This window comes from Morone saxatilis, unplaced genomic scaffold (assembly GCF_004916995.1).
Source record: "Morone saxatilis isolate NCDOM2014 unplaced genomic scaffold, NCSU_SB_2.0 Contig8, whole genome shotgun sequence".
Lineage (NCBI taxonomy): Eukaryota > Metazoa > Chordata > Actinopteri > Moronidae > Morone > Morone saxatilis.
In genome coordinates this window covers 23,098,066-23,109,746 of record NW_023340257.1, presented here as the reverse complement: position 1 = coordinate 23,109,746, position 11,681 = coordinate 23,098,066, and the positions used below count along the sequence as shown (strand labels likewise).

At 39.6% G+C, this 11,681-nt stretch overlaps 2 protein-coding genes across 3 annotated transcripts; one reads left to right on the top strand and one right to left on the bottom strand.

The window, feature by feature from the left end:
* Window positions 1–218: 218 nt before the first annotated feature.
* Window positions 219–2,130, top strand: ttc36 (tetratricopeptide repeat domain 36). Its single transcript, XM_035680268.1, has 3 exons — window positions 219–361; window positions 592–780; window positions 1,795–2,130. The coding sequence occupies exons 1-3, from the start codon at window positions 256–258 to the stop codon at window positions 2,064–2,066; spliced, it is 567 nt and encodes a 188-aa protein (XP_035536161.1). The 5' UTR covers window positions 219–255; the 3' UTR covers window positions 2,067–2,130.
* A 492-nt stretch (window positions 2,131–2,622) lies between these two features.
* On the bottom strand, window positions 2,623–7,561 carry LOC118341261 (F-box only protein 40). Of its 2 annotated transcripts, XM_035679474.1 has the most exons (4): window positions 7,461–7,561; window positions 7,108–7,161; window positions 5,058–6,953; window positions 2,623–3,129 (listed from the first exon to the last, which is right to left on the bottom strand). In XM_035679474.1, exons 2-4 carry the CDS (start codon window positions 7,108–7,110, stop codon window positions 2,953–2,955), a joined length of 2,076 nt encoding a protein of 691 aa, XP_035535367.1. In that variant the 5' UTR covers window positions 7,111–7,161; window positions 7,461–7,561; the 3' UTR covers window positions 2,623–2,952. The 2 variants fall into 2 exon arrangements, with proteins under 2 accessions (XP_035535367.1, XP_035535368.1); XM_035679475.1 differs by lacking the exon at window positions 7,108–7,161 and having other exon boundaries at window positions 7,461–7,522.
* Window positions 7,562–11,681: the final 4,120 nt, after the last annotated feature.

Below are 11,681 nucleotides of genomic sequence, written 5' to 3'. Positions count from 1 at the left end.
TATCTCTGAGAACATTTCCAATGTCTCCATTTGCCATTGTAACAGCAGTTCTATTGCATGCAGTTATCCCTGGCCTGCATTTCTGAGTTAACCTAATACAGATGTGCTCAGTGCAAAGTCCACCTCTGCTTCCGCCCCCTTCTTTGATTGGCTGATGGAAATGGAAGAAGTTAGGGGAGGAAAAATTCTCCACCCAGCTGTCATGATTTTCCTTTTTTGCCATCTTTCCCTGCTTTCTTTACAGACACCGGCAAGATGGCCTCGGCACATGACAGAGCTGTACTCCAAGCTATATTCAACCCCACAACCCCCTTAGGAGACATCCCTGGCCTGAACCAAGAGGAGGAATTAATTGATGATGGTGAGCGTGTGCTTCTGACTTGATGTGTCTCTACGTATCATGTCACAGCTCTTTATGTTTATCATTTCATAGCATATTGAATTTATTTGAACACATCCCATTCCTGGACTAAAAAAACATGACATTTTAATCCAAGTTGAGTTCCGGATGACATTTCTGTGTTTTCCTTGCCACGGTAGCTGTCAATTGAGTTTGAGTGCTTTTTCAACCTGTTTATCTCCCCTTTCCAGACAGTGGCTTTGACACAGAGTTGCTGAAGCAGGTGAAAGAGTTGGAGAAGCAGGGTGTCTCGGCAGCAGAGGCTGGGGATTTGCAAGCTGCACTTCAACTGTTCAGCCAGGCAATCCAGATCTTGCCTCAGCGAGCCTCAGCCTATAACAACCGGGCACAGGCCCTGCGGCTGCAGGGGAACACAGCAGGTACATGCCACAAATTCAATAAGAACCCTTTCAAGACACCACAGTGTGCCGACATATCAGACTGTTGAGGCTGAGGCCAGTGTGACACCATATCAGACCTTTGTCTGTGTGATGCCCTTTGTCAACTGTGTTAAAACACAGGCTCTGAATCAGCCTTGTGTTAGGTACTATTACCTGCTGTCTCTCACAAAGGTGGCCAGGTTGTATATGCTGAATGTGCAGAATTACATGGATTTTTTTTTAAAAGGTTGAAGGTGCCCTGTATTTTATAGATTCTGTCTAATTATTAAGTACAGCAATGTACAACACTGTCATTACAAAACTGACGGATGTAAGAGATTATAGCCACTGCTTACATTATTATAACCACTTTAAATGTTATTTCTTGGATTATTAAACCTCTTTGGCACATGTGAGTATTGCATTTTACACTCACTCCTAGGAGAAGACTCCTTCAATAACACCATGTACTCAAAAGTGTGAAATCATTTTACTTGCATTGTCTGTTCCTAACATTGGAGTTTCTATTAATAGGTACTTTTGGCTATAACTTGGTGCCAGTTGTTGCTCATGCTGACTAACAAGATCTTCTAAATCTTCACAAAAGAACACATGTCTATTTAAAATGATATGCAGAGAATTAACTGAGCACAGGCTGAATTACTAATGTACTACAGGGTAGCAATAGTAGCTACTGCAGTACATCTGAAAATGAAAATGTGTATCACTGGAAAATAGTACAGAGATTAATACATTTGAGACTGCTGTACTTTTTGGATCAATGAAAAACAACAGATTGTTAGGTTATAGTCAGTATGATAATATTGGAATGACTAACTATGTAGCTTATTATGCTTACTCTACAATGGGCTAATTGGTGGTAATTCAAAGCAAATTCAGCCACATTACTCAGAGTGAATATTGCAGTAGACTGACTTCAAGCCCAGACTGAGTAGTGTGTAATACATAATAAATTGAAAATGAACTTCCCAGACATGTGCTCTCTCCCCTCAGGTGCGCTGGAGGACCTGGACCGAGCCATCTCTCTGAGCGGTGGCACTGGACGAACTGCTTGCCAGGGGCTGGTGCAAAGAGGCCTTTTACGTAGATTAGCATGCCAGGAGGATGCAGCCAGAGCAGATTTTGAGAAAGCAGCTGCCCTTGGAAGTGAATTTGCTCGACAACAGGCTGTGCTTCTTAATCCGTATGCAGCACTGTGCAACAAAATGCTGTCGGAGGTGATCAACAAACTACGCAACCCGCCAGTGTCTGAGATGCAACAGTAACAATTTCTTACTTTTACACTTTTCTGTTTGTGTATGTGGTTAATAAAACAACATTTTTATCTTCTGATGTCCTTTTTTATTCCACTGACTGTGCTGCTGTAAAATAAATGAGGCCAACTGCAAGTCAGATTTATTGTACAGTTTAATGTCAGTGACACACATAGATCACAGTCCTCTTCTTTTCCATAGCAAAGACAGTCTAAATTAGAAACAAGGTGTCAGTGTTCTCATCACAAAGCATGCACTGCTATATTTAATCAATGTTACATATAGGACATGTGACATTATGTTCATCATTCAAATACCAAACTCTTTTTGTGGTACTTCAGATTTTGTCCACTAGATGACAGTGTTGTCATGTTGAGAACATTCAAGAACAGCAAAACTGAACCAATGCTTTTCACCACAAGAATGAAATCGGAAGGAACAAACCATGTTAGTCAGCTCAGTATGCCAAACAAAGGCAAATGTTGTGATATTAGAGAACATAAAGACCCTCAAACACCATATCAGTAAAACAGTTTAGTGTCCTCAGAGGACAGAGGAGAGATTTAAGTTTTATCTTCTCTCAATAAACACTGCATGAATAGATCCATGTTGAAGCATTATGTCTACTTACAGACAAATGATTTAAGGAGACGTTACAAGAAAAGAGAGGATGGGTAAATAACGTCAAAACCATCAGACTGTTTATGCCAAAGTAAATTATTCACCTATACAGTATCTGTCTGCAGGGCTTCAACACACAGTTCCCCTTATGTTTCTGTACAGTAGCAGTATATGCGGAGGATTTATCCACTTTACAGTTTGGTGGGTGCATATATATCACATCTGAGTGATTCTAAACATGGCATAGCTCGCCCACTGAGCTCTGGGACCATGAGCATTATCTTTTTGCTTCTGCATATCTTTCTCTGACCTCTCCCAGGCAGGCTAAAGCCACCGGCTCTGTGCGCTCCTCTCTCTGGTAAAAGGAGCAGGTTTTCAGGTGATCTGACATAGGAGGAGTGTTGCTGAAGCTCCATCTGTCCACAGAGGAAAACAAAGAGCTGTACTCCCAAACCTGTAAAACAAAGAGACAGAGCTGAAGTAGGTGTAGGAGGCTGCTGTCATGGTATCAGCTTTACTGCAGCTATGGCCATGAGGATAAATCTATGTTGTAGTATCCATGGAATCTAGATGAGAGTATTTTTATCACATCGAGGCATGATGTTTTTTCTGCGTCTATCCATTACAAATTTATACAAATTATGCCCTTCATTGAGGAGCAAATACCCAGCTGTCACACACACAGTCTTATCAAAACCAAGTTTCCATGAATGATCACATATCTGACTTGTTATGGTAGCACTGTGTTTACTGGCAGCAAGGCCTCAGGCCATTCCACATCACTGATATCATCGTCACGCTCTTTGTCCCATGATCACTGCAGTACAGAGATAGAGTCAATGTAAAAATACACAATTGTGCATTTATACTATAAATAGCAGAGAGGTTATGCTTTTTATTTTGGAAGTTTGTTTGTTTGTTTGTTTGATATCTGAAAAACAACAGATTTGAAAAAATAATTGGTGGAAAGTTAGCCAAACAACAAAAGATAAAACAGATTATTTTACTGTAATCACTTATTTAACTGACCCTACATTCAAATTTTGGTTCATAACTGTGGGACTGTGACTGACTTCAAGAATTCTTTGTTTCTTGACAAATATTTCAACCTGCTTAAACAGATAATACTTGTTCAATAATACTCCCACTAATTCCATCCAATCGGCACCAAATTTGATACATACCTATTTTGTATGAGCTGTCAAAATATTTTGATTTGTTTCTTATTTTCTGTATTGTTTTCCTCTGCCTGCCTGGTTGCCAAATTCTTCTAGATGTCATAATTTGATGTAAACTGCCATACCTTAAATATATTGTGTAGTTGCAACCAAAATTAGATGACATGTGCAATATGCTGCCTCAAGAAATCCTGCACATTTGATGGATGTATAGTCTGCACTACAACAACATGATGAATTGAAATGGCCCCTTGCTCAATGGTCCTGAGTCTGAACCACTTTCATCCTTACAGTGCTCATAATTCCAGACAGGATTTAGATAATCTTCAAAAAATTAAGGCAGCTGGGGGCATCTGCAAGGCTCAGACCACTAGGCGTCCCTGTGGTGGTCTAAGCCATAAGATCGAAGGCCTAGCTTAGTGGTCTAATGTAAACACAGAATCCCTGGTTTGAATCCAACTGTTGCATGTGACTGTCACACTCCTGTTTGTCCTGAATGTCAACTATCATGAAGAAAATATGGCAGCAACCACCCAGTTAGCATTGGTTGTCTGTTTGTGTATTTTATTTGGATCCAGATGCATATTTCTGCCTCCTATAGAACTTTCCTTTTTTATTTTATACAGTAGAACAAAATCAGCATGTAACACTAAATGATTTAAGTTCTCAGCTGTCTAGTTACTAGAGCACTGCTTTGACACCAAAGACAGCAAAGAAAACAAAATGTCTTTTTCCAAACACTTCCTCATGGTGCCTGACCACACATGCACCATGACACATGCAAGGACACAAACTTAGGAAGTGGCTGCTTTAGTGGAAACACATTAAATGTTGCCAACACAGATCAGTTAGTAACATTGTTAGAGATAACTATGGAGAGTCTGGAGGGTGTTTACAATGCAGCAGCTGTCATGCTGTATGGATGACATTTTCCAATGACAGTTAACAGAATGGTGCCAGATACTAAAGTGTACTAATATAGAACTTTGGCCGTGTGTTTACTTTTCCTTCACTGTGAACAAGTTGAGATCAATTAAATGTAGGAGATGAAATGGTAGTGGTGCTCAATCTGTATAATAAATAAATATAATGCAGTTTTTCTCCATAGTTATGTTGACAGAAACAACTAGAGTTGTAAAAGATGATTCAGCCAGTAAGTCTAAGATAATACATTCAACTTCTAAAACTTCTTGAGGATACTTGCTTTCTTTCGACATTTCCAGGAGCTTCCCCCATGGGAATGTGTCTTTTTCTCCCACTTGAAGGACACCATCCCTCTCTCCTGCACCAATGTGGCACACACCTCTCTCATCAGATGGGAGACCTGGGACATCTGAGATAATGTATAACTGTCAAGGTAACCAGCAATATGCTGAAGGATCTCTAGGGGCAGGCGGCTCAGGGGATCCAGATTATGTGCACCATCTCTCTGAGGGTAGAAAGTTTTCCCGCCTTCAGGGAGGGATGAAGGGACTTCTGGCTGGAGGACAAAGGAGCTGACATCTTGGCAGAATTTTATTGTGGCTTGGTGACCTGCAGGTTGAAACCTTGTCTGGATGAAAGTGCAGCCAAGGTATGCTAAAGGGCAGCGTTGTTCGAACCAGCCACTTAGAGAGGCCTGTATGTCAGAGTGCACATTCCTGAAATGAGAGCAGTATTCATCGCGACGAAAGAAGTGGCCACACATGTAGCTGAAGGCTGAACTTGTTCTGTTATGTCTTCTGGTGACAGATTCTGCTTCGACGTGCACATAAAGACCATGAGGTTTGTCTGCGATGACATCAGCAAGCGAAGCATCTCTTTCGAACGGAGCAGAGGCAAAGTTGTATGTTTGTGTTCCTATATCGACATAAAGACCATCTATCCCCACACTCTCTGAGATTAAATGTCCTTTCAGTTCCTTTTCCAGGGAGCACAGCAGTGTGGCGCTAATCTCATCACACTTCGGAAGATCCTCAACCGACACACCCAAATCTGCAGTGTCAACACTCTGGTGTGTTTTCTTGGCGGCTTGTGCGGGGTCCTTCAGGTGATGGCGCTTAGCTCGATAGCTGGTAGGAACGTTGAATGTGCGGACTGTTTTAACCTCGATGGGCTCCAGATTCCCATAAACAAAATCCTTTTCTCTCGGGGTGCAAGCAGCAAGTTGGCCAAAGTTAATCAACATTGCCCCATTGTGCACCAGATACATGTTATATTCAGCAATGTTGACTTCCTTGCCTAACCTCTCAAGGACCCCGTCTTGCCATGGCGCAAGGCCAGTTGTACCCTGCATGCTTGGAGCAGCAGCAGCAGCAGCAGCAGCAGCATTGTCTTGGCTCAGGTGTGAATCTCTTGTGTCTCCCTGACAGTTTGATGATTGTTGCTCTTCCCTTTCCTTTCCTTTTACCTCTTTCTTATTCAGGTTTTTGACAGTTTGCTTGCATCCGTCCATCTCCTTTCTGAATATTTTCTCCCAAGAGCTGTATTTCTGAATACTATCTACGTTCCTGCTCTTTCCCAAAGCATCCCTCTCCTCTTGACTCGGTTCTTTTTCCTCCATTTTTGTGCAGCCATTTTCTGTAAAATCACCACAAACAAAAGAACTGGTTGTTTCCTCTGCAGGACTGTTGACCCCAGCAGAAATATCTTGAAGGGCAGGTTCCTGCACCATCAACTCAGGAAAAATGCTCTTCATTTTGATGGATCGAAACAGCAGCTCTTGGTCCCTGAGAGCCATAGCAACATCAAGGTTTACCTCAGTTTGAGTGTTTGCTGATACATTTTTGTAGAAGGTCAGATCAATTTCTGAAACAGGCCAACGGTTCCACTCCTGAGAGCAGCAGACCACGCTGGCAGGACAGACCTCCAGGTGTTTGGCCAGCCTGTGGCGCAGCATGGTGAGAGGACAGCCATAGATGACATTGAGGCAGGGGACCGTCTCATTGGGACAGAGAAGGTGGTGCTCCTCTTCCTTGCACATATGGAGGATGGCACCACAGTTTTTACGACACTTAATGACCATGCATGAGACAGAAATCTGCACCGGGACTTGACAGTGGACATTGTAACACTTGTCACAATGCTCATGATGGCCCACGGGCATCTTTCTGCTTTTCACCTTTAAAGAGAAATAACACAACACAGACAGTAGGCAGCATTTAGGTCAATACTCGGCGAATTAAAAGCTACGACAACAGTTTCAAGTAATGTGAGAATCATAGTTTATTGTGAATTTAAAATGCTGACATAAAATTGAGAATTAATTAATTTACCATTGTAGCTTATGAAAACACTGATCATCCGAGAAGAGGTTCAAGCCAGACACACTGTTAGAAAACATAGTAACATGTATTATTTTTATACTGCACACATAAGCTAGTTCTAAGAAAGATATTGTTAATGTACAGGTCAGACTAATTTTTTAATAGAAATAATGAAGACTTAAAATTCATAAAGGAGTTAATTTAATTTGAAATATTAAATTTTATAATATAAGATAAGTCATTAGTATACACAGAGGAATTACATTTTCAGCTCAACAAAGACTAAAGTCTAAAAACAGAAATTTACGCTTTAGTAAATATTGAAAGTGAACAACTGCAGTAATAACAGTAACATTTCTCACCCTTTGTTCCTCTGAGCCTGTCACCTTGTGTTTGCTGGCACCTCTGAATAACCTCTGCACTGTGTCTGGACATTATAAATGGACACAACAGAGGGGCAGACAGGCCAGTGGGACGGGGCACCACTGTTGCACAGCCATTAAGAGGCAAGGTCAAGTTACAGCCCCTACCACTGCTTCACTGTGAGAGGGTGGTGATAATAGCAGGTAATCCAAGTTCTCAACAGTTTAACTACTGAACAAAAACAACATCTAATCCATGCAATACATTGTCTGTACATGTTGTACCCAGTCAACTCTCTATATTCAATGATCAGTTTACATTTTATTATTCTATTAAAATATCTTATATCTAGTAATGTGTTTTTTACAGATGAAAAATAAAAGGAAATTAAATGATTATTTATATGCAATTCTTCCTTTAAACAAAATGTACACAGTATAGTGTCATGCTTTTGGCTTATATGTCCTGATCCATGTCCTCCACTAGATGTCAGTCACACGCTTTTAAAAACTCAAGCAACATTTCCCCAGTAGCTGTCTCTGCTGTCAGATAAAATTCACAACATGGATTAGTTAAATTCTTTGGAGTTGCATTGTGAGATCAAAAAGGTATTTTTCATGATGTTTTGAAAATTTTGGTTTTAACACAGGTTCATTTAAATTCACCTCAAGCCTGTGCAGTTGATTATGTCCAAGTTTGAACCGAAAATTGAGGCAGTTTTAAAACCCATGTGTAATTTCTTAAGGGAATTAGCTGGAGGGAAACTTATCTTCATCAAGTGATGTTTTGATTCAACACTGAAATTCACTCTCGACACCTTCTATCATTTATGGAATAGACCCAAATAGCTGCCTCTTTGAATTAAATCACAATTTAGCGGTGTCATAACACAGACCTCTGCTGCTGCAGTAGTTTGATGGTACACATACAGTAGCTTATTATGTGTTATGATTTCAAACTATATATAAAAAGGTGCACACCTGTAATTCTGTGATGTTTGTCATTCATGCCGTGTCTTCTACTCACTTGCTACTGTGTTGTGGAAGATAATGGGGCATTGATCCAGTCTAACTAGCTTTAACTAATTACACTAATTTACATTAAAGCTGGCTGAACTATCATCCCATTCACTCCTCCACCTCACCCTGCAAACACCTCCTGACACCCATTTTCCAAGCCGTGTGTAAAAAGTGCTGGATCCACAATCTGCATCTGGGAGCCGTCATGCAACTTTTTTTTTTTTCACCTGGCACAGATTACAATGAACAGCTTATCAGAGGCAGCTGCTTCTCTCTCTATAGGCTCTGCAATCAGCATACATTTCATCAAGAGAGAGACACAGAGAGAGAGACTTAAGTGTGGGGAAAAAAATGCTTGCTATTTCGGTATCTTGTTGCTATACAACAACAGCACAGCTGAGAGTTTGTGCAGTTTAGATTAGTCAAATACAGTTGTAATAATGTGTCAAAGCAGGTGTAGCAACAATGGAGGTCTGTATAATTGCTGCTAAATTTACAATACCAAATTCAAAGTTGAAACTGTTTCTGTGTCATTCTCGAGCTTTAGCTAAGATGGCGGAGCGTTTACAATAGCCAGCTGTTGGCTTTGTGCAGTGATTCCCGTCATTGTTGTAGATTAGTGACACAAAAGCGCTAGTTTTAAAGAAATAGTTTTGGAGAATATGCTAGTTTTCTTTCTGAAGCTCGACACGACTCTCATATCTGAGGGGGGGTGCTAGTTTAGCTCTGTCCTGTAACAAAATCCACCACTCCAAAGCTAAACAATTAACACATTGTGGAGAGTAACAATAACTCGTAGATTTACAGGGGTTATATGTCTCACTATTTTTCGGTCGGGACCGGCTGCCAGACAACCAGCGGAGACTCCAGGAAGTACTGCTCCCTGTAAAATACCCCTGCATTTAACCCCCTGTGGAAACGCAAATTGACATTTTTACACTTTGGTTTTTGTTCATATTGAACGAGTTAAAACATATCAGCGACCTTTAGATGTGCTGGTAGGTCTTTTCACCTGTTTCAAGTCTTATGTTAAGTTAAAGTAGCTGGTTTCTGGTGGTAGCTTCAATTGCCAAAAAGAGGTATCAATCTACTCATGTCCCTCTCCTCCAAAAAGGGAATATATAATTATAATCTATGTATAACAGGACAAAGAACAAACTACAGATAGTTTGCTTCTAAATTAATTTGGATTGATGATAAATTCATCTAAATTAATGATAATTACATCCACCAATTTACAAACTTTTATTTCATCAATAAAAATCTCTGACATTTTCTTTTGAAAAAATAGTAATTTTCAAGTTTTACTAACATATTGCAAAGTAAAAAGATGTTTAACAGAATCCCATGTAATAAAAGCATTGTGGCTGCTCAGTTTAAGTTCTTATGCAACCTGGCAGCTCAAAAAGAGAATAATTACAGCTTGTCCATTTTATGTAGCACGAATTTGAGTAATTCTGGGGCTATGGGTTAATGATTCATGCAAGCACCATGTCATTTAACTCTAATTTAATGTTGAATGCTGAAATGTGACTGGACAGCTTTAGATGGCAGAGAAAAAAATCAGACTTGATTAATATTCAAAGCATTCAAAAGCTGTCAGCAGACAGCAGGACTAATGACAGCATCACTGGTTTCAAGTTTCATATTGAAGGTTTGTCTGCTTCTATCAACATACATACATACAGTGCAACCTTATATGCTTGGCAACGCTTCCAATACATCTCATCCAATTCTCTGAGATTTTCCCCTTTATTACCATTCCTCTTAAAGATTGCCTCCATTTTGGGATTTCTATCTAGTTTATTATACCTGGCAAAACATATTAATAAGGCCAAACCATTGGGACGACATATAGAAAAATGTGCTACTGCTGAATTTCCAAAGACCCGGGAAACTTTGTTGGTACTGTGTTTATTACAGAGCTCGGCCCAACAGAGGCCTATAAATAAGCTGCAGACTGCTATGGAAATCTTAAATGAAAATGAAAATGTACCAACTCATACTTGAGCTCAAATACTGTATGAGTTAGAACTTTTAGGCGGAGAAACCAAAAACTGCATCAGATCTGCATGTTTTGACGTGTATATGAATTCAATTAAAACATGACATGACTTGGGGCACTCAAGTCTTTTGACAATGTGCAAAAAGAGATAAGACTTGATGATCACTCAAGGATCATTTCAAGATCATGTCATTATTCACGTTTTGTGTTGTTAACATGAGTGTACCACTGTATATGCATATTATACTATATTATAAGACATATTATTTGATTAATTAGTGTAGTAGTTGACATAAAAATTTAAAAGCAGTTTACCTTGAAAAAGTCTTTTTTTAAAACTAAAATGTACCGGTTCCAGCTTCTCCAATAAGATATTTTGCTTGTTTTATATTGCTGTCAATATTATTATTTTTTAAAATTAATTAATGGACTTGGAGAGACCATTAATTAATAAAATAAACCAAAAACAACACATGTGTTTTCACATGAACTGTCTGGAGAATTGAGGTGTCACATGTGATTTATTTTCTGTAAGGGCTTGTTTCCTTCTCAGAACCTGGCAAGTAATGTGCCAATGCTTATTTTTTTTTTTTTTTTTTTTACTGAGTTAAAAAAGGACTATTCAACTCATTAAAACTATAAACCATCAACCTCCATCATCTTAAGGCACTAAAGTCTCTTTAACCTGACACTGCAAATCACCTCACAGCTGTAGGATATGTTTAATAGTATATGCCTTTGGGTGAGAATTATCCTACGAGCCCCTTCTGGATGACATATCGGAGCATATGGTCAGCCTAAAATAGGAGAGAAAGTGTAGATACCCAACTTCACACCTAGTTTTCACTTTCTCATTATACAGCCACCCCCTACTCCCTTCCCATTCCCATTTAATTAAGAGGGTGTCATACACGTTACTTGAAATCCCTCTGCAGTTCAACTCTCCAGCCTCTTGTCAGACCTGAGTGAATGAAAACGAGACGGTTTGCTAACCCTGACCAATGAACATGCAAATGTTTATGGGCATATCAATTTAGCTTCCAGCCTTTCAGCACCCAATATTCTGCTTTTAATTACAAAGGCTAATTAAAAGTACCTTGTAATGAAGTCTGTGTAGGTTCCCCCTAGGGCAGCGCACTTTGTGTCATTTTGCATCATTAATGGAGAATATGCTGAAAAATGACAAAATCTCAAAA

Excerpts from the sequence above, each read along its gene's own strand:
- ttc36 (XM_035680268.1), top strand. The coding sequence starts at position 256 with ATGGCCTCGGCACATGACAGAGCTGTACTCCAAGCTATATTCAACCCC. Across the intron at positions 362-591 it reads GGAGGAATTAATTGATGATG|ACAGTGGCTTTGACACAGAG; the intron begins GTGAGCGTGTGC and ends TCCCCTTTCCAG. Across the intron at positions 781-1,794 it reads GCTGCAGGGGAACACAGCAG|GTGCGCTGGAGGACCTGGAC; the intron begins GTACATGCCACA and ends CTCTCCCCTCAG.
- LOC118341261 (XM_035679474.1), bottom strand. Across the intron at positions 3,130-5,057 it reads CCTGGAAATGTCGAAAGAAA|GTTTGGGAGTACAGCTCTTT; the intron begins GCAAGTATCCTC and ends TTTGTTTTACAG.